The 22,298-nt window shown below is 36.2% G+C and overlaps 1 protein-coding gene across 1 annotated transcript; it reads right to left on the bottom strand.

The window, feature by feature from the left end:
* Nucleotides 1–1,404: 1,404 nt before the first annotated feature.
* Nucleotides 1,405–12,247, bottom strand: LOC145771040 (PAN2-PAN3 deadenylation complex subunit pan3-like). Its single transcript, XM_082582783.1, has 11 exons — nucleotides 12,088–12,247; nucleotides 11,119–11,196; nucleotides 6,378–6,536; nucleotides 5,874–5,990; nucleotides 5,445–5,564; nucleotides 4,595–4,724; nucleotides 4,179–4,293; nucleotides 3,649–3,761; nucleotides 3,144–3,273; nucleotides 2,457–2,660; nucleotides 1,405–1,587 (listed from the first exon to the last, which is right to left on the bottom strand). The coding sequence occupies exons 1-11, from the start codon at nucleotides 12,245–12,247 to the stop codon at nucleotides 1,405–1,407; spliced, it is 1,509 nt and encodes a 502-aa protein (XP_082438909.1).
* Between the last annotated feature and the right edge of the window lie 10,051 nt (nucleotides 12,248–22,298).

Below are 22,298 nucleotides of genomic sequence, written 5' to 3'. Positions count from 1 at the left end.
AGCGACTCCAGTCGGAATCCGCCTTTACGTTGTGGAATTATGCATTGTTTAGTGTTACGCAATAAACCAATTAGTAATTTACATTTTCGCTGATTAGTATGACGGTAGTCTTAGTTAGAGAAGAACTCAAAATGGGATGCACTAAAACAAACGAATACTTTATAAGACAGGTCTACTTTCAATCCTTTGAAAAAAATACTTGAATTTAATATATCATGCAATAAGCAACGTATCTACATCCAAAATGTAAAGTGACATAGGCCACGGGAGAATTTTTTGTGGAGTAAGTAATGAAAAAAAACAAGCGTTTTCTCTTTTATCATTTAGAACGTGTTATTCACATATGTTTGTTGATCGTCCCCTTCAAAATATTACGCATTTGCAAAACTCTTAAATAAGTCAAGTTTTACTTAAACTTTTATCACAATTTAGGGCTAAAATATGCTCAGGATGCACCAAATCAAATGTAATTTTTCTGAGACCCTCCCCCCCCGCTGTTGTATTCGCATTCGAAGGACACACGGCCGGGCTTTGCCCGTCCGCAGCACCCCCATTTCTAGGACTCACCAGACGCCACTGGTCGGCTATTCATAGTGACAAAGACGGACTATATAGTCCGTCTTGATAGTGACCTACTGTAACAAGAAACCAAATGCTATCTTCCAAACAAATTTGACATTTTGCAGCTTTGCGCTGTGACTGCAACCGCTGCAACATTCAATTCAAGTCATTAGTCTTAAGGCACACTTGCGACTATCTTGCGGCACGCAGCTTGGTAAGCTCTGCTATAGACCATCGACATTAAGCCATAAGACGAGATCAGTCACAATATGTCAGCTATGAACAATAGTCGCACACCATGTAATGCAGTAATATGTTATTTAATTGTTGAAAACCAGTTCAAATATGGCAAACAATGTGTACGGTACGTGATATGTTTTAAAAATAGAATTCGCTCTAGACCCCAGAGTCTAGAGAAATAATCGAATGTACAAAATTATAGCCATATTGCAAAATGAAAAACAACATGCCGGATATGTAATAAACGTATTTTGTTAAAACCTGGAGGTTTGTCGAGTTGATCAAGCCTCTACCATCTTCAAACAACATTTTAAAGTTGTAATCAGTGACACAGACAGTGTTAATTATAGTATTGGATTTAAAAATTGCTTAATCACTACATCAGCAAGCAAACACATCAAGAGATAAATAGTAAACTAAGTGTAGGTTTCATAGCTAAGTAATCCACTACTCTTCAACACAAACGTGAAGCCTTAAAAATATTCGTGGTACCGGTAACACAAGCATTAGCAGCGTTTCACAGATTGCAACAATGAGCAACACAAAAATAAGTAAAAATAAATCCATACTCGTTGGAAGAGTATGCTGCATACGGTTTCTAGTTCAAATTGCACGCAAAGTACAGTTCGTCGTTGGATAAACATCACAATCCTTGTACTGCTGGTAGGACATAAATTTATTGAAGGACTTTGTGAAGGTTTCCTTGAGCTCCGCATACGACACCACAAAGACATTCTGTTCATCACGTGACATAAGGCGAATCTTTTCCGGCATGCCCCCGTCAAGCTAAACAATAACGTTGTATCAATCCACAATTGAGAAAAATACTACCACGGCCTTGAACCTGATCTATTGATTGTTAGAATCATTATTATCAAACAGAGGAGCTTCTTTGGAAATTTAATGTTAGCAGGTTTGTATAAAGACTTAAACATCCATTTGTTCATAATAATAATTCTGGCTGATTTCAGGGCCGGATTTAGCTGATGGGGGGCCCGGAGCACTTTTACATCGGGGGGCCCCCGTGTGAAAAACTACTTCTACGTCTACAGTAGCATTAATCCTGCACTGCAGAGCATTTTGTAGAAACTTCAAGGGCTAAAAGAAAAAAATCACACAAAATCACAATTTTTCCACGTCGGGGGGCCCCCTTCAAAAGCGGGGCCCGGGGCACTTGCACCCTCTGCCCCCCCCCCCCTAAATCCGGGCCTGGCTGATTTACTCCATTCACTGTAAATTTGAACAACCACCTTTTGCGCGCATTTCAAGAACAGGCCCCTAGAATTTAATCATCATTGCCTCATGATATGATAGCTTTGATTACACAGCCTAGTTTTTATTCACTAAGTTATTGAGATAGATTGAATTATTTTAATGCTGCCAAAAAGTGCTGAAATAGGTTTCCATTCGTCATTGCACATAGGAACTGTGTTTCAAAAGCTGGTGCAAGCCGCTACTACCACGGCGAACCTGTAGTATCAGACTAAAACAGTTTGTCTGCATCTACATTTGTAAAGCAAACAACGATCATGCAGGTAAAAGCAAAACTCAATCTTCTGCGTTTCTATAAAAGCTTGCATAGTTTCTATATAATTTACAAATTATTATCTTAAATTTTCGAAGTCAAGCAACAGTTCCAAATGCTATAAGCTTACCTTCTTCAGACACTGTATGATATGAGACGAATCAATCGGGGGCTCTTCAACATCTGTGACTCCATAGAGCAAGTGATCTAGAAAGAGTTTCATCAGGAACATGTCTCCTGTATCGAATGAGTCCGTCTCTGTGTTACACTCCGACCGTTCGGTGAGCATTTCAAGCTTGCTTAATATTCTAAATAACCGTCCATTCTCCGCTTTCTAAAATTACAACATATATAATATCATATTATCGGTGCAGATTGCATACATTTTCACATATTGCACAAATAGCTATTTCATTAGATCTTAACGTCGTATCAGCAAATAATTATAATTAAAAATATATTTCTCCTTTCAGTTTTTCTCATTGATGAAAAGCAAGATGTCAATTGCAAATACACGAAACTAATTATGAAACGTTTTGGCCTCCATGAGCTCCTTTATATGTAGCCTAACTGACGCAGGGTCGTAACCACAGGGGGCTTGGAGAGTAATCCCTCCAATTTTAACTTACCACCTCAAAAATATATTTCACTGCCATTATAACTCATGCTGAATGATTTTTGCCTCGCCAACAGTTGCTTTTTCCCTTTTAAAATTTTCTTTCTAGCTGCGACACTGAGTTAAGATTATTTGTACATTAATTTATGCATCGGTTCATATTGTAGCCTACACATTTATATAAACTAATCAAACACCCACTTCCGTGCATTGATCATCTTTCACACCATCTCTGATCGTCGAAACACTTGGCTGAGTATAGAACCTGCTCCCGATGAAATATATCAATATGTCCACTTTAAGCATCTTCTGTTGAGGTATCGTGAGGTATCTGCGAGCAGAAAACAATGGTTTGTCAGATTCAACGACTTAAAAAGTTGAAACCCAAAGTATGATAGGCTATTTGTAAATCTAATGTCTCCAAGTCACAAGAGTGCACAAGATATATGAGGCATGCTTCCAATTTTGTAGCAAAGGAAATGCTGGCATAAGTTCAAAAGGTTGTCACATCTAATATTTTCAGCCAAACAATGACAAAGAAAATAAATAGGCCTACAGTGAAAAGTGGCCAAATATTCAAAATGAGATTTTTTTATGTATTTCACACATCAGATCACTATCACTTTTTGATAAAATAGTCGGCTACGTGGCGCAAAACGGTGACATCTTAACTCACTAATGCAAGCAAATAAAATCCACCACTTACTTGATGAGCTTATACAGATCTGAAGAATAATTCATGCCGACAAAAGTTATTGCCTTTTGCATATTTTCTTGTTCAAACGGCGCAACAGAATTACAGGCGAGAGCTAGCACAATCTGACAATGTATAAAACAATATAACTGTTAATTCAGTGTACCATTCTCATGTTCAATTTTATTTTGCAAACTTAAAATATTTGCATTTAAGTATGGCTTGAATGGCTCAACACTAATTGGTATGGCTCAACACTGACTTGTAATCTTGTAGCACATTAATTGGGTTACACTGGAACCAGAAACAAACTTCAGTTTTCCTCGTGACAAAAGGAATCTATGTCGAGACACGCTGAGCGCCACAGTTATGTCAATAAGGTTTCAGATTAGTTATGTCAAAATTCTTCAGCTGTAAAATTCTTAACATTCTAGTAAACAAATTGTCATGAGATTGAACGTCATCACATAAACTGTAGGCAGAATGAAAAGAGTTTATCAGTTGATTAAAATTTCCAATGAAAAAAAAAGTCACTAATTCACCTTTCCAAGTGAAATCATGTCTTCTTGCTGGTATTTCAGAATACATGCTGGTAGTCTGGGATTGCAACAGTCATTGTCCAAAACCTCAAACACACCGACTCCATTGATTCGTAACCTGAAAGAAATATGACATGAAAAGAGGCAAACAACCTTGATGTTGTTTGTCTGTACGAAAAAGCACTTTTTCAGTAATATATAAAATGATAAAAGAAAGCTATTTTCAAGCAAACCATTTGCATTATTTCTTTTCTTTGCTTTTGTTGTATAGTTCTTATGTATTTCTTGTGCCTGGAAATATTGATTGAATATGTTTGAAGAAAAACTTGTCTGTTGATATTTGTATTCTGAGAGGAACATCTTAATAATGAATGCATGTTGTTGGTTTCAAAGAGCAAAGATTAATTTGATTCACATACCTTGACTCGTCCGTTACTAAGATCTTTGTTAGGTCCAGCACTCGACAAGCAAGACCAGCGGAATGGATGCATTCTAGTGCAGAGCTGAGCTGTATCACATATGTCCATATCAGGTTTTCATGAAGTAATTCTGGATAATATGTGAAAGATGTTAGATCAATTATCAAGAGTAAAATTTTGACTAATTGAAAGATAAAGCGATACATTAATAGTCGCTGAAGTTGATACATGGATTAGTAGTGTTATTAGTACTCTTGAAATGAACACATGACTCCTTAGCAAACTATTTGCTTCTTCGGACCTCAACATTTACATTATCTGTTTTTTTGTTGTTGAAATTTTGCTGCTCTCCCTCAAAAATTTCTTTTTTTATCTGCTTATAAATTACATTAAAACATAGACTTTTGAATTGTTGTGGCAAAGAAAGCTATTTCCTATTACCTGGAAGGAAGGAAACGCCAACAAAATCGTTACCCAACGACGTTACCCTACTGCGATACTTCGGACACATTGCAAGAAGAAACTTATTGGAAATTTTTTTAGTGGGATGGTGCAAGGAAAACTAGAATACGATAGAAACTGAAACATTTTGACAACATCAAGCAAACTACAGTAGGCTAACAAAAGCATCCCGTAATTAGTAACAGAACCCAAAATAAAACGAAATAGAGGTGTTTATAAGGGAGGTCACAGATGATCAATCATGATCAATTTGTTAAATAATAAACAATGTGATAATGTCAAAGTTGGACGGGCCGACTTGATCTAAGTGATACAATATTTGGGGATTTATTTATTATTTCTTATTCATGTCGTCGATTTAATATTCGGAAAGGATATCGACACTAACCAGCATTTTGCTTCACGGATTCTCCATTCCAGTTTGATGCAAGACTTTTGTTTTCGTTTGGGAAATGCTTCTCCATCAATGTTTCGGCTCCAGAAATGTAATCGTGTGCGAATATGAAAGCTGGACAAATATTAAATGTATTGAAATGCGGCTCATGAATTTTTTACTTTGTTTTCTTTGCGCATCAAAAACAAAGAAATGCCTGCACTCGCTGCTATTAGTATTAATTTGTATAAAGAGAAATATATGCAAACCAACTTTATGAAGAAAGCAAAAGTGAAATAATTTCGCATGTGACACGCTTATACGTCTCAATTGATCAAGTTTTGCCCACTTTTGAAGTTTAGCGAAGTTGTAACCAGGTTAATAAATGCAACAGTGAGAGTACGAAACACGATATTTTAGTATTAACTACTATTGGTGACATACAGTTCTCTAAGAATGCGTTTGAGGTAAAAAATTCTCGCAGTTGGACAATATTTGGGTGTTGCAGTTTCTTCCACTTCTCAACCAGAGTCATACACTTTGCGTCAACTCGGTGAAGTCCTAAACACAATAGAGTTCAGTTTACGTTGAATCAACGTTGGTTGTTTATTGAAATCACTCCAAGGAAAAAGTATTTACTATATAAAACATAAAAGAACATTTTAGCAAAGTTATTTTTTCTCGCGATGTCGTCAGAATTTACACTTGAAATGAAAGTTTATAATGATTCTCAAATTGATTGCACTATTTGTTTGTTCTATGGGCGAAAATACAAGAACCCATAGTTCCTATTTTTAATTAAAGATCGAATGAATAATGAATTTTTCAAACACCTTAAAAATGTTTGAACTTTACATTGCTGTAACCTAACAAAATGCTCACAAGTTGTAGCATATGTGTGTTTGTTGTGTATATACCAACATAAATATAGTTGCTGTATATACATACCATGTATCCTACGAAGACAGCGAGAAATTCCATCCTTGTAGTTGATAGCTTTGAAGCAGGAGGTCACAAATTGAAATAAAGTTGGCTCTTGAAGAGGCAAGTCAAATGTGGACTCAAGTGGAAACACGCTATGATAGTTGCGAACTTTCTTCGGTATACCTGAGTGAATACAATGATTTTTATAAAGAATATCCAGGTTAGTCTTTAAAGGCATTTCTACTCAGTCTACTGCACAAACCATAGCGCCATGACACTAACGCAACATTCAACAAGTGGCTGAAATTGGCTAGTGATAAAACTGAGCAAGCCGAAATTTGGCATGTCACAAGTCAGCAAAATCAGTTTAGCAAGCGATGACCAAGCAAGTTCGATGCTAGATGAAAATCTCATTTGCTGACTTGGCAGTAGATGAAATGTACTTGCTGAGTTGAAGCACTTGCTGAGTTGTCGCATGCCGAGTTGTCCGACGACTATCCTAGACACATACATTGCATGATGACAGTCCTTTTTTTTAAATGTTGTCACTATGTTTGTGATTGTGAAATTAGTAGAAGCTAACGTTAGCTAATTAAGTAGCTTATTGAGGATTACATAATCATCAAAATATTTAACGTACTCAGGTCTTCTTTTACAGCCTCAGTGAGCAGATCCTTTCGCAGGGTGGCTTCTTCCAACTTGATGTACATGCGGCTCTGTGGTGTGTAATAGTACATGGTTTCTCCAATTTTTTCGGAAAATACTTGTTTAAAATCAGGTTCGGCTTGAAATGTGTCTAAAGTAGATAAAAAAGAACACCGTTAAAAAGATGATCCAGTGTTTCTAGTTTTATTTAAATCCGCCAGTTCGACACTCACCAAAGACACGTGAGTGTGTCGAAAGAGGCACTTACAGATGGACACAAAAAGGCTTTAGTCCAGTTAAATATCTGCCTCCAAGTAAATCCCATAATGGCACCAAGTTTAACAAACAACAGATAACGGTTTGGCAGAACAGTAGATTTTTTCAAGTCACAAAGATATTTTGATCCAAAATATTACATAAGTACAATCCCATATGAGCCTTTCTATTAGCGCTTTACCAAGCAGTGCTAAACATGCCTAGATATTTTGACTGTGGTGTATAGGCTGCATCCCAATGCGTAGATTTTCATATGCTTTATTATTCTTTATATCGAGAAATCAGAACAGAAGTTGGTGGGCTTTAGTTTTTCCTTTATTATTTCATTGATCCTTCTGGAACTAGTTCAGGCTAGCACAAAATATTAAAAGCATAAACCAGCCGCACTTTTAATATTTTGATAATTTGCAATACTGGCTTTTTTCAGAAAGGTCATGTGATAATTGAAAATATTTAAAATAAAAATAGCTTTACTAGTGTTTCGTTTTCTGTACATTCAATCCACAAACTTTATGCAAAAACATTGTTAGCCTGCCTGTAGCTACCTGGACGTATGGCCTGATGTGTTACATTTTGCAGATTAGAAATACGGCTGCTGCTGCTACTGTCTGACTGAAATTTTATATGTATTTCTTTAAACGTTTTGCTAACCCGTAATAATAATGTTAGTTTTTAAATAGCGCTGTATCCAACGCAGAATGCGTTGCTCCTCAGCACTTTATAAAGCAGACAGTGTCAATGCAGCCGTATAGAGGCGCAACTGAGTAATGTGATACAGTTCAGTGACGTTAGTTTTGTGTAATCGTTATTATTTTAGCGTTAGTGCATTGCACCGAGTCACGTGCGCTTGATTACGTCGCCCCTCCGTGTAACTGTGAGTAGTTCGTAATTGCTGTAGCAAAACTTGGTAACTACCCAGACAACCAGTTTATCTGATACATATCTTGATCAGATCTGGTACGGATCTGACCAGATCTGGTGAAGGTGTATACCAAAGAAAGTGGTTGTCTGGATATACAGTGGTTTATCACTTGTGGTTGTTTGTTTGTTTGTCATATCTTTATCCTGCATTGCGGGAAAGCGGACTTGAGCGCTATGCATCGGTGTACGCCTTCCGACGCAGGGCCGGATTTAGCCGATGGGGGCCCCGGGGCACTTTTAGATCGGAGGGCCCCGTGCTAAAAACCACCTCTACGTCTGCAGTAGCATTAATCCAGCACTGCACTGAAACAAGTCAGCAAAATCAATTTAGCAAGCGATAACCAAGCAAGTTCGATGCTAGATGAAAATCTCATTTGCTGACTTGGATAATAATAGATGAAATGTAGCCTACTTGCTGAGTTGAAGCACTTGCTGAGTTGTCGCATGCCGAGTTGTCCGACGACTATCCCAGACACATACATCGCATGATGACAGTCCTTTTTTTTAAATGTTGTCACTATGTTTGTGATTGTGAAAATAATACAAGCTAACGTTAGCTCATTAAGTAGCCTATTGAGGATTACATAATCATCAAAATATTTAACGTACTCAGGTCTTTTTTTACAGCCTCAGTGTGAAGATGCTTTCGTAGGGTGGCTTCTTCCGACTTGATGGACATGCGGCTCTGTGGTTTGCAATTGTACATGGTTCCACGAACTTTTTCGGCAAATACTTGTCGAATATCAAGTTCGGCTTGAAATGTGTCTATAGTAGATAAAAAAAAAACAGCGCTTATAAAGATGATCTAGTGTTTCTAGTTTAATGTAAATCCACCAGTTCGACACTCACCAAAGACACGCGAGTGTGTCAAGAGAGACACTTAAAGATACACACAAAAAGGTTTTAGTCCAGTTAAATATCTGCCTCCAAGTAAATCCCATAATGGCACCAAGTTTAACAAACAACAGATAATGGTTTGGCAGAACAGCAGATTTTTCCAAGTTGATATCTGTTATCTTTCGGTCAAAAAGGTATTTTATCCAAAATATTACATAAGTACAATCCCATATGAGCCTTTCTATTAGCGCTTTACCAAGCAGTGCTAAACATGCCTAGATATTTTGACTGTAGTGTATAGGCTGCATCCCAATTTATAGATCTTTGTGTGTTTTATTATTCTTAACATCGAGAAGTCAAAACAGAAGTTGGTTGCCTTTACCTTTATTATTTCATTTATTCTTCTGGAACTAGTTCAGGCTAACTCAAAATATTAAAAGCATAGCCTAAACCAGCCGCACTTTTAATATTTTGATAATTTGCATTAGGCTACTGGCATTTTTCAGAAAGGTCATGTGATAATTGAAAATATTTAAAATAAAAAATGCTTAACTAGTGTTTCGTTTTTTGTACATTCAATCCACAAACTTTATGCAAAAACATTGTTAGCCTGCCTGTAGCTACCTGGACGTTTGGCCTGATGTGTTACATTTTGCAGATTAGAACTATGGCTGCTGCTACTGTCTGACTGAAATTTTATATGTATTTTTTTAAACGTTTTGCTAACTCGAAATGTGATACAATTCAGTGACGTTAGTTTTGTGTAATAGTTATTATTTTAGCGTTAGTGCATTGCACCGAGTCACGTGCGCTTAATTACGTCGCCCCTCCCCGTAACTGTGAGTAGTTCGTAATTATTGTAGCAAAACTTGGTAACTACCCAGACAACAAGTTTATCTGATACATATCTTGATCAGATCTGGTACGGATCTGACCAGATCTGGTGAAGGTAGATAAAGTGGTTGTCTGGATATACAGTGGTTTGTCTATACTGTTAACAAGCGGTTTACAGTCAGAATGAGATTTCTCAATCAAATTGTGTTTGATTTTCAAAACCAAGAAAGCTCAGTAAAAGTAAAAACCACAACGCAACATTCAACAAGTGGCTGAAATTGGCTGGTGACAAAACTGAGCAAGCAGAAATTTGGCATGTCACAAGTCAGCAAAATCAATTTAGCAAGCGATGACCAAGCAAGTTCGATGCTAGATGAAAATCTCATTTGCTGACTTGGATAATAGATGAAATGTACTTGCTGAGTTGAAGCACTTGCTGAGTTGAAGCACTTGCTGAGTTGTCGCATGCCGAGTCGTCCGACGACTGTCCCAGACACATGCATCGCATGATGACAGTCGTTTTTTTTTAAATGTTGTCACTATGTTTGTGATTGTGAAAATAATACAAGCTAACGTTAGCTAATTAAGTCCCTATTGAGTATTACATAAGCATCAAAATGTTTAACGTACTCAGGTCTTTTTTTTCAGCCTCAGTGTGAAGATCCTTTCGTAGGGTGGCTTCTTCCGACTTGATGGACATGCGGCTCTGTGGTTTGCAATTGTACATGGTTCCACGAACTTTTTCGGCAAATGCTTGTCTAATATCAAGTTCGGTTTGAAACGTATCTAAAGTAGATAAAAAAAAGAACACCACTTATAAAGATGATTTAGTGTTTCTAGTTTCATTTTAAATCCACCAGTTCGACACTCACCAAAGACACGCGAGTATGTCGAGAGAGGCACTTACAGATGGACACAAAAAGGGTTTAGTCCAGTTAAATATCTGCCTCCAAGTAAAACCCATAATGGCGCCAAGTTTAACAAACAACAGATAACAGTTTGGCAGAACAGCAGATGTTTTCCAATTGATACCTAGGCCTATTATCTTTTAGTCCAAAAGATATTTTATCCAAAATATTACATAAGCACAATTCCACGACCAGAAGGCTATTTTAAGTAGCCTACCTTCTTCTTTCTTTAAGTACCAATTATGTAACTATCTTCAGTATTTTTGTGAAAATAATGCATGCAAACATGTGACTATTGCTTCTTGCTCACCACATAGTCATACAACAGATCTTACCTAGCTTACTTGGATCTTGTTTGGCATCCACAACGGGTATGCATTTTTCTAGTATCTTTCTAGGATTTGTTTTAGACGTTGAAGTGCCTGCACAAAAAAGAACACCACTTGTAAAATGATCTGGTGTTTCTGCTTTCATTTCAAATTCCACAGCTTTTATGACCAACGAAGACACCTGGATAGCCTATATCTCGGCAGACAATGAATGGTATGTTTGAAAATGGACACCAAAATGGTTTCAAATAATTTCAAATTGCAATTTCAATCAAAATAGTGGACAACGCCTTACAATCAAATTGGGTGAAGGAACTTCTCGTTTCTCTTTTGCCTAGGCCCTATACTGTATTGCAGATGAGATTGTGGTTATGAGATTATTGTAAGTAACTAGTTACACGATACAAATTTGAATGAAGAAATCTATTGCAAAGCAGTAATTAATGTAACACTATAGTCATATGGATTTATATGCATTCTGATGACGCTTGGCCATGATGACACTAAATTTTGTTTTGGTTTTGCTAAAAGGCGTTGCAAAGCAGTAATTAATGTAACACTATAGTCATATGGATTTATATGCATTTTGATGACGCTTTGCTATGACGACACTAAATTTTGTTTTGGTTTTGCTAAAAGGCGTTGCAAAGCAGTAATTAATGTAACACTATAGTCATATGGATTTATATGCATTTTGATGACGCTTTGCCATGACGACACTAAATTTTGTTTTGGTTTTGCTAAAAGGCGTGCTCCATGTTTAAAAAAGATACTGGAAACGTCTACCAGAAACATAGTCCACTTAATGGGTAGATATAGCAACTAGCTATCCAGGTGTTTCGAATATCATTGTGGGAGATAACAAAATCTTTTGCCCAGATAATTCCGCAATCATAAGGATTAACTCTCAAACATCTTTCAGCGGATTGTTATCTCAGAAATATCATAGATTGAGTTATAAATGTAGCCTATTTGAGAATGTACCTGATGTATAGATGGGATTTGATGACCCACATGGGTCGGTATATCCTCCTGAACTAGTACTTCGTTGCGCTGTGACATGATTTGACAACGGCATTGGTGATACTAGAGAGTTTTGCAGCTGACCATAGTATTCGTTCAGAGTTCTTCGATTGTTGTACATATTTATTGCAGTCACACTTTTGTCTGTGCAAAGGTAAATATAACAAAGTATAACTTGTAAAATAAACAAGTGAAGCTGCAAAAGAAAAAAAGCATCACAATTCAAGTGTGAATTAGGCCTACAGATATTTATCTTTATTTTCCTAGATAATAAAAAAAACATTTTCAGTGGATTGTAGCCTACAGTATATTGTATTTTGATAAAGCTTTCGCCAAGGAAAAAGCAGTTTTGTCAGCGTCTTATTCATTAAAAATGAATTTAAGAAAATTTAAATTGTTAATGTATGAATAATAGGCCTACCATATTTTCATCGCCTAAAAAGAGGACACGCTTCGCCTGCAAGTAGAATTTTACGCTTGAAGAATTTTTTACATGTTTTTAGGTCATTACAGTATAGGCCTACGCTGCAAAAGTTACCAAAAAAAAACAAGAAAACAGATTGACTGCACTTTTAACTATTTTTTTCTCATTTCTAGATAAAACAACAAATGATTTTATATTTTTAAAAGTCAGCAAAAAAGGAAAAAAATACTTAATTTTTAGACAGTTTCAGTCAGACAGCAATGATCGCAAAAATCTGCAAAATGTGACAAATCAGGCACGACCTCCAGGTCAAGCCTTAAATTTTTTCAACAAGGAATGGTCAGCCTTAACGAAATTGTTAAATTATTTGCAAGAAATATTTTTAAAACAGTAGGCTGCACTGTGTGGAGGGCTGGAGGCCTTGAACCACTGATACAGACTCGGTCACTGAGGTTGACATATCTTGATCAGATCTGGTACGGATCTGACCAGATCTGGTGAAGATGTCTACCAGATAAAGTGGTTGTCTGGATATACAGTGATTTGTCACCTGTGGTTGTCTGGATATACAGTGGTTTGTCACTTGTACACATAGCTCTACTCGTGTTAAAACCACTTTTCAACTTCTTTACGTTTGTGCGTTTTTGTAGCTATTCTGCAGTACCCACAAGCGTAAGATAATGATATAAAAGCTTTTTGTAGCCTTGGTGAAGCAGTACAAAATGAGAAAAAGTAAATTTCAAAACGTCCAATCGGACTGTTGACAAGCAGTTTACAGTCAGAATGAGATTTTCTGAATTAAATTGTGTTTGATTTTCAAAACAAGTGAAATAAAAGCCCAATTTGTTACCTGGGAAAGACAGTAATAAAATATTAGAATATTAGTTTTTAGAAAATTGCACACCAATTAAATTCATATTTTAAATTTAAAAACATGGTCTCATCAACTTTAAAATTTTGCGAAGTTAACGCTTGGTGGCGAAGTGACATTTCTAGAAGTATTGCTGATTTTACAAAATAAACTTGAAAACATGCTTGGAACCAGCACTTCTGACCAAACATATGCGAGACCTGGACACAGCCCTCTAGCACGTCTAACGTCCAATGATAATGACAAACTGAATCGCTCAGCATTCAAATCTATAGTACTATAAATTTTCAGGTTTGTCAAATGTTTCTTGCTTTGTGTGGCCACATTAAAGTCACGAATTCATCAAAACCTAAACTTAAAAAAAACGAAACGATTGAGATAAATATTGCAAAATAAGGATCCGTTGAAGCTCTAGAAGCAGAACTCATTGTTTATTGCCAAGTTATTGGCTGAAACAATGCTTATCATTTCTGACTTTCTATAATGAAATTTCATCAACTAGCGCTTTCCAATGAAATAAAAAAAACTACTTTTCTGCTTCATAAAATAAAGAATGTGGTGTAGCCACAATCACTGCAGCTTATTGCGAGATGTGATCGTAAACTTTAAAATCTATACCTGGAAACCTAGTTTGAAAGTCTTGCTTTCATCACGTTCTTTACTCGCTAACCACAGAACTGAGATCTATTTTTTTTGCTCAACTTAGTCACTAACCTCAACCAGTTTGAACTGATTAAAAATATCTGTCGTTCCTGCTTATATACTTTTTTTTGGGGGCTTGCGCAATCCAATTTTCCCTATTTGTCCATTTTACACCTCAAACACCTTCCCAGATTGTTTTTGCTGTCTGGGTTGTTTCCTTTTGACGTACTCGTAATTAGCCACAGCCTGGAAGACAACAACAACAAATACGAAATGTTCCGACTCGCTGTGAAAAGTGACTAAATTCCAGCAGAGAGTGAACAAACCGCAATCTAATCAATAGGATTATTATTATTGACCTAAAAACCCAATTGAATTCATATCAATAGTTTCGGAGAAAACTGCATTGCAAATTGCAACCGAAAAATTAAAAACTGGGTAAAAAGGTACAAAGTGTCGACTCTCGTTTTAATTCACTAACTTAAATAAGTAAACTTTACTACGCTGAAGAAATCTGAAGATCGAAACACTGGCCTTTGTCCGTAGTTACTTTTCGTAATGTCTTTTTAGACATTCTTTTTGAGTCAATAATACTTTTAAAGAAATAAAAAAGAGTCAAAAGGCATGTAAATTTCACTCTGTGTGGAGCTACATGTACTTGAGAGGTTAACTGTTATTTTTTTATTCACTTGTTAAATAAGTAACATTATTTATCTTAAATTCTCTTCCTTATAACTCAATTGCAAGAGTTTTAAACTTTGCAATTAAAGCTCATTGACTATTTTTTTAAACAAAGAAACTCCTTGTCAACAAATCAACGTTCTGTTTCAATTCCAAATCAATACATCGGTATCACATCATATTTTTGCACCATGACATTAACTCGCAAACAAAAACTACATCGGTTAACCAAATAAAGCATCGAATTCTGTTTGATTAATGGATAGACGGTTAATCAACATAATAACATATTTCCCTTTGTGCTTTGTCGCAGTGTGACTCCCCAATTTTCTTTTGCAAAATCAAAAAATATATCTGAAAGAAACAAATTTGTCTGATAGCTACATGAAGTACACACGCTTTCCTGTCAATTCCGTTAATTTTGTATTCATGACGCAAGTTTGCAGTCGAGTTTAGTTGCTAGCTTTGTTCTTTTTTTGTGTTTTATTTGTAATAATTTGTTATCGGCAACCATGGTGTAGTTTTGCTAATTTTGGGTTTTTTTGTTTCTATATAAACTTTCAGGAAAATTTATTTAATGTTTTTTGCATTGATGCAACGTCTGTAGACGTTCAATCAATATAAGGAATGGTTGTTTGCAGGAGAGGTAAAAGTATAATTGTAGATTTAGAGGCATATTTTACAGAATGGTAACATTTGCAATGAAAATATTTAAAAAAAAGTTTCCTTGATTGTCAATCAATTTTCTTCTTCAATTGTGCAAAATTGTGCAACTGAGTGTCAGCAATTTAAATGTCCATCTGAGGTCTCTCTCTTTCTGTAGGTATCATAGCTGATACAGCCCTCGATGTACAATGATGTTCCAGTTTGATCGATCTCGTGCGTCTTGCCAAATTTTAGAAGGGTTTTTGATATGTGGTTGAAAATTGTGCAAAAATGTGAAATCTTTGAGCTCCTCTTGATCGTTTTCCTAGTATTTTTCCACTTAAAGCTAAATCTTCAAGTTCGCCTTTCCTTATGATGTGACTCAAAAACTTCATCTGCCACATTTCTAAAGATCTTATTATCTGCTGGTCCCGGCCCATCTGTTGGAGAACTGCTCTGTTGATTCGAAAAGCTGTCCATGGAATTTTAAGAATTCTTAGGTAAAACCACATTTCTGCAGCTTCAAGCTTTTTTCGGGTTTTTGCCGTTAGCGTCCAGGTTTCACATCCGTACATCAAAATTGACCAAACAAAGCATTTTAACAAACGAATTCTTAGGTTTTAGAGAGCTTTCGATCTTTAAAGATTTTTGCTATGGTGTTGAAACTTAAGTTTGATAAAGCAATGCGTCGTCTAATTATTTCTTTTTCACATCGGGTGCTTGGATTCAGTATTGAGCCCAAATATTTGAATTTTTGAACCTGTTCAATTTTGTTATCATTGCAGTACACGCAAATTGTTGGTTCAGGAAGACGTTTCGAGACTTCCTGAGTTTTGGTTTTGTTAATGTTTATTTTTAGTCCATATGTTTCACTAGATGTTTGAACTGCATCTAGTAAAATTTGCAAACCACATGGTGACGTTGCAAGCAAGACTGTGTCATCTGCATATCGAATGTTATTTATAAGTTTTCCGTTTATATTAATTCCTTCATCAATTTTTTTCAGTTCTCTAAGGATGAGTTCACTGTACAAATTGAAGAGATCTGGGCTCATGACACAGCCCTGTCGAACACCTCTTGATATTTCCATTCATTCAGTGATTCTTTCGGGAAGCATGACAGAGGCTTGCTGCTTGTAGTATAAATTGGGAATCATACGGAAATCTTTATCATCAATCCCACTTCGTTTTAGTGATGAAAGAAGCTGAGGTAAACAACTAAGGTAAACAACTGAGGTAACCATCTGCGGTAAATAACGCGTTTGCTGAGATCGACAATTAGTCAAAAGCTGAGGTCGAATATTTTAATTTTTTGCCACTTGATATGTGAGAATGAGGTCCCGTTTTCATTGCATTTCATCTATAAAACGAATTGAAACAGACAAACGTTAGTTAACAATTGCTTGCTGTTGCTAATCCTTCTATTCACACATTGAGAATTGAGATGCAACACTGTAATTACCAATATGGGCAACCATCGTCTTGTCATGTGACAGTTGGTAATCTGATTCTCAGCAAGTGGAAAAGTTTCCACAATTGTATTCTTTTGTTAGCAGCTTAGGATTTAAAACTAAATTTATGTTTGAATCCATCACTACGAATAAAAAAAAAGGTTAGTTTTGTAAAACTAAAACTCTATAATTTCAGCGCTTTAGTATTGATGTTGCGCAATATAGGCTACACTAAATGTAAGTGGTGTAACCTAAATTTTGTTCTTCCATATTAAAGGCATATGCAAGATTTATCAAAATAGGCAGATCGAAAAAAAATCGTCATCAAGTTTTGTTTGTCGAAAGTATTTCGAAATTATTTTCTAATTTCACAAAAATCACGATTTCTGCGCGTATAGATGGACTAAGCACAAATGGCGTCCAAATTCTCAAAATATCAAACAAAACCGTTTGAATACCCAATATAAAAGTCAGCATTATTAAGCCGCATTGGATATTTAAAAAATTACAAAGTGAACTTTTAACGTTTTGCTTATGTAATTAACTTGCTTGCAGAAAGCATTTCAGATTTTTGCCAAATAAAAAAAGGAAATATGATTAATAATAAAAAAAATAGCTTCAAACAGCTCACAATAATAATGAAAAAGGCAATATAACGCAAGAGAACAACTGCACGCCAAGCAAGCTAGTGCTAGAGGGAAGCCTAATTACGGATCCATAGGATGCACTGCCTGATAATTATATTAAAGAAAAAGGTACGACGAGTCCAAATTATATCAAGTTATCTTGTTGTGTATCGCGATTTCGAATATTAAATTCTCTTCAGCACAACTTTTTAACATGCATAGTAAAATCTTCAATGGGCCAGGTCAAGAATGCAGCAGTTAAGTTTGGAAAGAAACTAAAATTAGTGTTTTTCGGTAGCTAAACAGCGGGAGCACTTTGGGTGCCCTTTGGTTACAACGTCAAATTTTACTTAAGTAGCATAATCCCTAATGGATAAACGGTTAACCAAACTAATAATATACTTCCCCTTTATTGTGGTATGTCGCGGTGTAACTTATCAATTTTCTTTAGTAAAATAATAAATATGCATAAAAGGATCGAATTTGACGAAAAGAATCAGAGCTGTGGAGTCGGGCGAAAATTACATGACTCCGACTCCTCGATTTATAACTGGCCGAATCAGGCTTCACTTTTGCCAGATGTTTGAAAGTTGACAGGTTTGTTTACGTTTTTTTCATTTTTTAAAATTCAATTTCACTTAAATTGCGATCGAAATTGAAACAACGAGTTTTCCAAAAACTGGCAAGAACAAACACTTTTGTTTTCTGGTTAAAGTTTAAGAGCGCAATGCAGAGATCAAGACAAACTTTGTTGAAAAAAACATTGTAAACAACAATCGTATTGTTCATCGTTTTGCATCAAGCCAGAGTAGGAATCGGTCTTTTTTATAACAACTCCGACTCTGGACATGCCAAAATCCTTCCGACTCTACGACTCCGACTCTACAGCTCTCTGAAATATCAAATATATACGCTTTTTCAAGTATTTTATTAATTCTGCTTGCGTGACATAAGTTTACTGCCGATTTAACAGGCGAAACTTGTTCGTTTTTTGAAAGAGCCAGCAAGAACAATTAATGAAAGTTAAATGTGTTCCTTTTCGTGAGAGTTACATAAGCACATATAACTTTTGTTTTCATGTGTAGGCTACAAAACAAGTGTGGATTAAAAAGATTAATTTCATATAGCCAAACGGCAATCCTTGTTTTGTATATTTAGTAATTTATTCTTTGTTTGTAAGATTGATTAGAAATCACTTTATGGTTGTTTTACTATTACACAACCTCTGCAGTCGTTCAATTAGTATAAAGAAGAGTTGTTTGTTGGAAAGGTATCAGAATAACTGTTGATTCAAGTACATATTTACAGTAAAGAAAAGCTAAAGCAAACATGTCATAAAAAACACTTTCTCTATGGATAAATTGCTGCACAGACCCGGTTGAAATAAATAAAAAGTTTCCTAACACACGTTCAGCCACCAACCTCAGCAAAAAAAGAAACAAAGGCTTCGAAAAGAAACAAGACTTTGAAACAACAATTCGAAAATGATCCATCATACGTCTTTCCAGAAGCAAAGCGCTTTGGGCAAAGTTGAAAACATTGAATCGACTCCGAACCGATGTTGGTCATACTTAATCTGCAATGGTAAAGTGGAGCTATAACATGGGCCCAGTTAGATGTATTTGTGGCATCAAGCCTCAAACAGCGGACCATCTTCTTGTATGCTCTCAGTTTAGCCTAGCCTACAACTCAGTGCAGTAGTGGGATCTTTCAATAGACAACTCTGTCGCAAAAAATATGTCACTTAGTGGTGTATTAGCCAAATTTAGAAGACTAGATAGAATAAGTAAAGAGAGTTATTTTAATTTAGTAGAAGTGTTGGGCTACTGAAATATTGAGTGGAAATCATGGGCTCTATCCAAGGGGGGGTGAGGGGGGTGATCACCCCCCCACTCATTGTAGTGGGGGGGTGAGCACTGAGCAATGCAAAATCACCCCCCCACTCATTTGACTTTGAAAAGGTTGTGTGATATTTTAGTGATCAAATTTTTTAAAGAAATATTTTGGCTGTTACTATCCGGCTGTTGTTACTCATTTAGCGTTGAAAAGGATTGTGATATTTTATTGATCAAATTTTGAAAAAAAATATTTCGGCTGTTACCACTTTTTTGAATTTTTGATTTGACAACCCTGAACTACGAGCCAGGCGTTTACACTGTGGAGTTTTAACTTAGTTTACAAACCCAAAAATGCCCTTCCGACAGTGATTCCGAAGTTAGTTGAGAATTGGGGGGGAGGGAATAAATCACAATTTTATCAAATTTTAGACGATTATGAACATTGGGGGGGATGCATACTTTTATACACAATTTTAGTGGTAGGCTACTGGTATTTACTATTAAATTTATTAAACAATCACCGGACCTTGGCAGATTAGCTGCTAACAGCATAATATAGCCTACAGATAAAAAATTATGGAGATAAAAGTGCTACCAGTGCCCTTGTGAATGACTGCTGCAAGATTAAGAAACAAGCAAAGAAAAATTGGTACCTCCAGCGGGATTCGAACTTATGACCTTCCAATAAACACTTGGTTTTTCCAAAAAAAAAAAAAACGAAGATACTTTTCTTCTTGCCCTCTCCTTCACTGGAATCACTACACTTAGTGCGCTATAGGACAAAGTCACTAGTCAGGAGACTGAAAACAATCGAAGCTACAGAAGAACATCTGCAAATTTATGACAAAAATAATAACTTTCAAACACATCACAAGAACTTGTTACAACCGAACATTTTGCGTCTTACGGTAGTGCGCATTGAAAATTCATTAGCACTGTCATTTATGCTGATGTCATTAAGAATATTTTGGTGAATGTTGCAAACAATGCTAGCATTCAACCTTTCCTGTCCCAAAGTATTTCTCAGCCAGGTTTCCAATCTACGAAGATTAGAAAACGACCTCTCACAAGCAGCAGAGCTTACAGGCAAACTAAGAAGATCTTAATCAGCTGGAGTAGTTGAGTATAGAAAGATTTTTCCAACTCGGACAATGCCTGGTAAGCTCTTTTAGCATCGTACAGAGATTTTGCTCCTGTTGCCTTGCTGAATGAATAAATTTGATAACTCATCGATTGTCTATTCAGCTCTGGATAATTTTTGACCATTTCAGGAACTCAGCCGGTCTTGAAAATTCGTGTAAGCTTTTTATACTTTGCCGAATCGGAATTCAGGCTACTTTTAAACCGTTCGGTCAGTTTAGAGATAACTCTGTCCATGAATTGATTGTAAAGTATTTTATAATGCAGTTGAGTGTCTGCAGTAGTTGCCACCGAGCCTCCACCCAATCTTTCAGAGACTTTTCTTTGCCGTGGTGCTGGCAAAGGCGTGATAAAATAAGCAGCAAATTTTTCCGGAAGTGAAACTGCATTTTTGTTATTGTTCTCAAACTCCAAATTACGATATTTCTCTCGAGTGATTTTCAAGGTTTAAAACAGCTCTTCACAAGAGTCAATGTCAAGCTTTTCTTGCAACGTGATACTATATTGCTCTATAAGTGCAAAAGGCTTCAAAATCAGCACAAGTTCCAAATATGTTTGTGCAGTTTTTTCATTACTGCAGTGCCGTGGCCAGTGGCATGGTCCAACTCGTCCTTAATACCTTCAATGAAGGTCCTGCATTGTCTAGCATCAAATCCAAGACAACTCAGAACTGTGATTAAACATCAATTAAAGAAAAACAACAGCAATGCAAGATGCTTGCAAACAACTAGATCGAAGTAGCCTACAACTTCATAGCAAATAATTTTTTATGAATTATTGGGAGAGAATGCTGCCAAAATATTGGGGGGTATATCCCCTCCCCCAACTTCGGCACCACTGCTCTCCGAAACATACTTTTTGAAACGAATTGGAAACCCTATGCACGTGGGTGAGCAATGAAGCTGATGCTACAATGGGGGGTCTGAGGGGCGTAGCCCCCAGAAGTTGAAATGACTATGACGTTTTTAGCCCACTGTACAAAAATCACCCCCCCAAATTCTAAATATGGATAGAGCCCCTGGTGGAAATGTTTTTGTAGAAAAAGTTAGAGAGGTCCTATTGGAAAAATTTTAGAGATGCTGCCAGCTTCCAAACCATGATCAACAATCTGATTTCGTTCGGCTTCCATAGTCCGTAAAATCAGGAAAATTTGCCAAGGTAAAATTTGGAGGAAAAATTCTCAATTGCCATATATCATTTAAACGGATTTTGTCTAGTTTAAGAATATTGAGGTTTTGAAAGTTTTAATCATTTTGAATTTAACTTATTCACAAAAACTCTGATCAATTATCACATTTACTCCCATTAGAATCTGCTCATTTTGTTGGTGAATTGTGTAAAAATGAAAGATGAAGACGTGGTCTTGCATTGTGAAGTTCATTCTAAACTGCAATTGCCAACCAACAAACACCAACTAACACCTAAAGCTGAGCCAAGAACTGAACCATCGAAAATACCAATTTTGAAACTGAAACAACTTAAAAAGTGCAAATTAAAAGAAGCTGAATTGAAGTATTTCAAGGGAATTTACAACTTGACAGATGTAGCACTGTAGTCTGTAGACCATCTAATAGGCCAGCGTTTTCCATGGTGTTTGATCTTCGGCACACCAAAAAATTTCGGAATCTATCACAGCACATTGCCTTTCTACGTCATTGTTCTTGTCGAAATATTGCCTTTCACCAAGGTTTTGATCAAAGCTGCTACCTTGAACAACGTATACATGATAGCTAAGCTACTTGAGCTGTATTTCAATGTATGCAAGCGAAATCGTTTACTTTTACTGCAATATGTACAGAGATCGCAGAGTGGAAACTCATGTCCGCATGCATTCGCATTGCACATTCAATTGTCG

Source organism: Aplidium turbinatum, chromosome 5 (genome assembly GCF_918807975.1).
Source record: "Aplidium turbinatum chromosome 5, kaAplTurb1.1, whole genome shotgun sequence".
Classification (NCBI taxonomy): Eukaryota; Metazoa; Chordata; class Ascidiacea; order Aplousobranchia; family Polyclinidae; genus Aplidium; species Aplidium turbinatum.
Note: the sequence above shows the minus strand (reverse complement) of the source record. Positions and strands in the feature narration are given on the sequence as shown.

Coding starts and splice junctions, on each gene's coding strand:
- LOC145771040 (XM_082582783.1), bottom strand. CDS start 12,247: ATGTACAACAATCGAAGAACTCTGAACGAATACTATGGTCAGCTGCAA. Junction 4,725..5,444: donor ATCCGTGAAGCAAAATGCTG/GTTAGTGTCGAT, acceptor CATATTATCCAG/AATTACTTCATGAAAACCTG. Junction 3,762..4,178: donor ACATGATTTCACTTGGAAAG/GTGAATTAGTGA, acceptor ATACATTGTCAG/ATTGTGCTAGCTCTCGCCTG.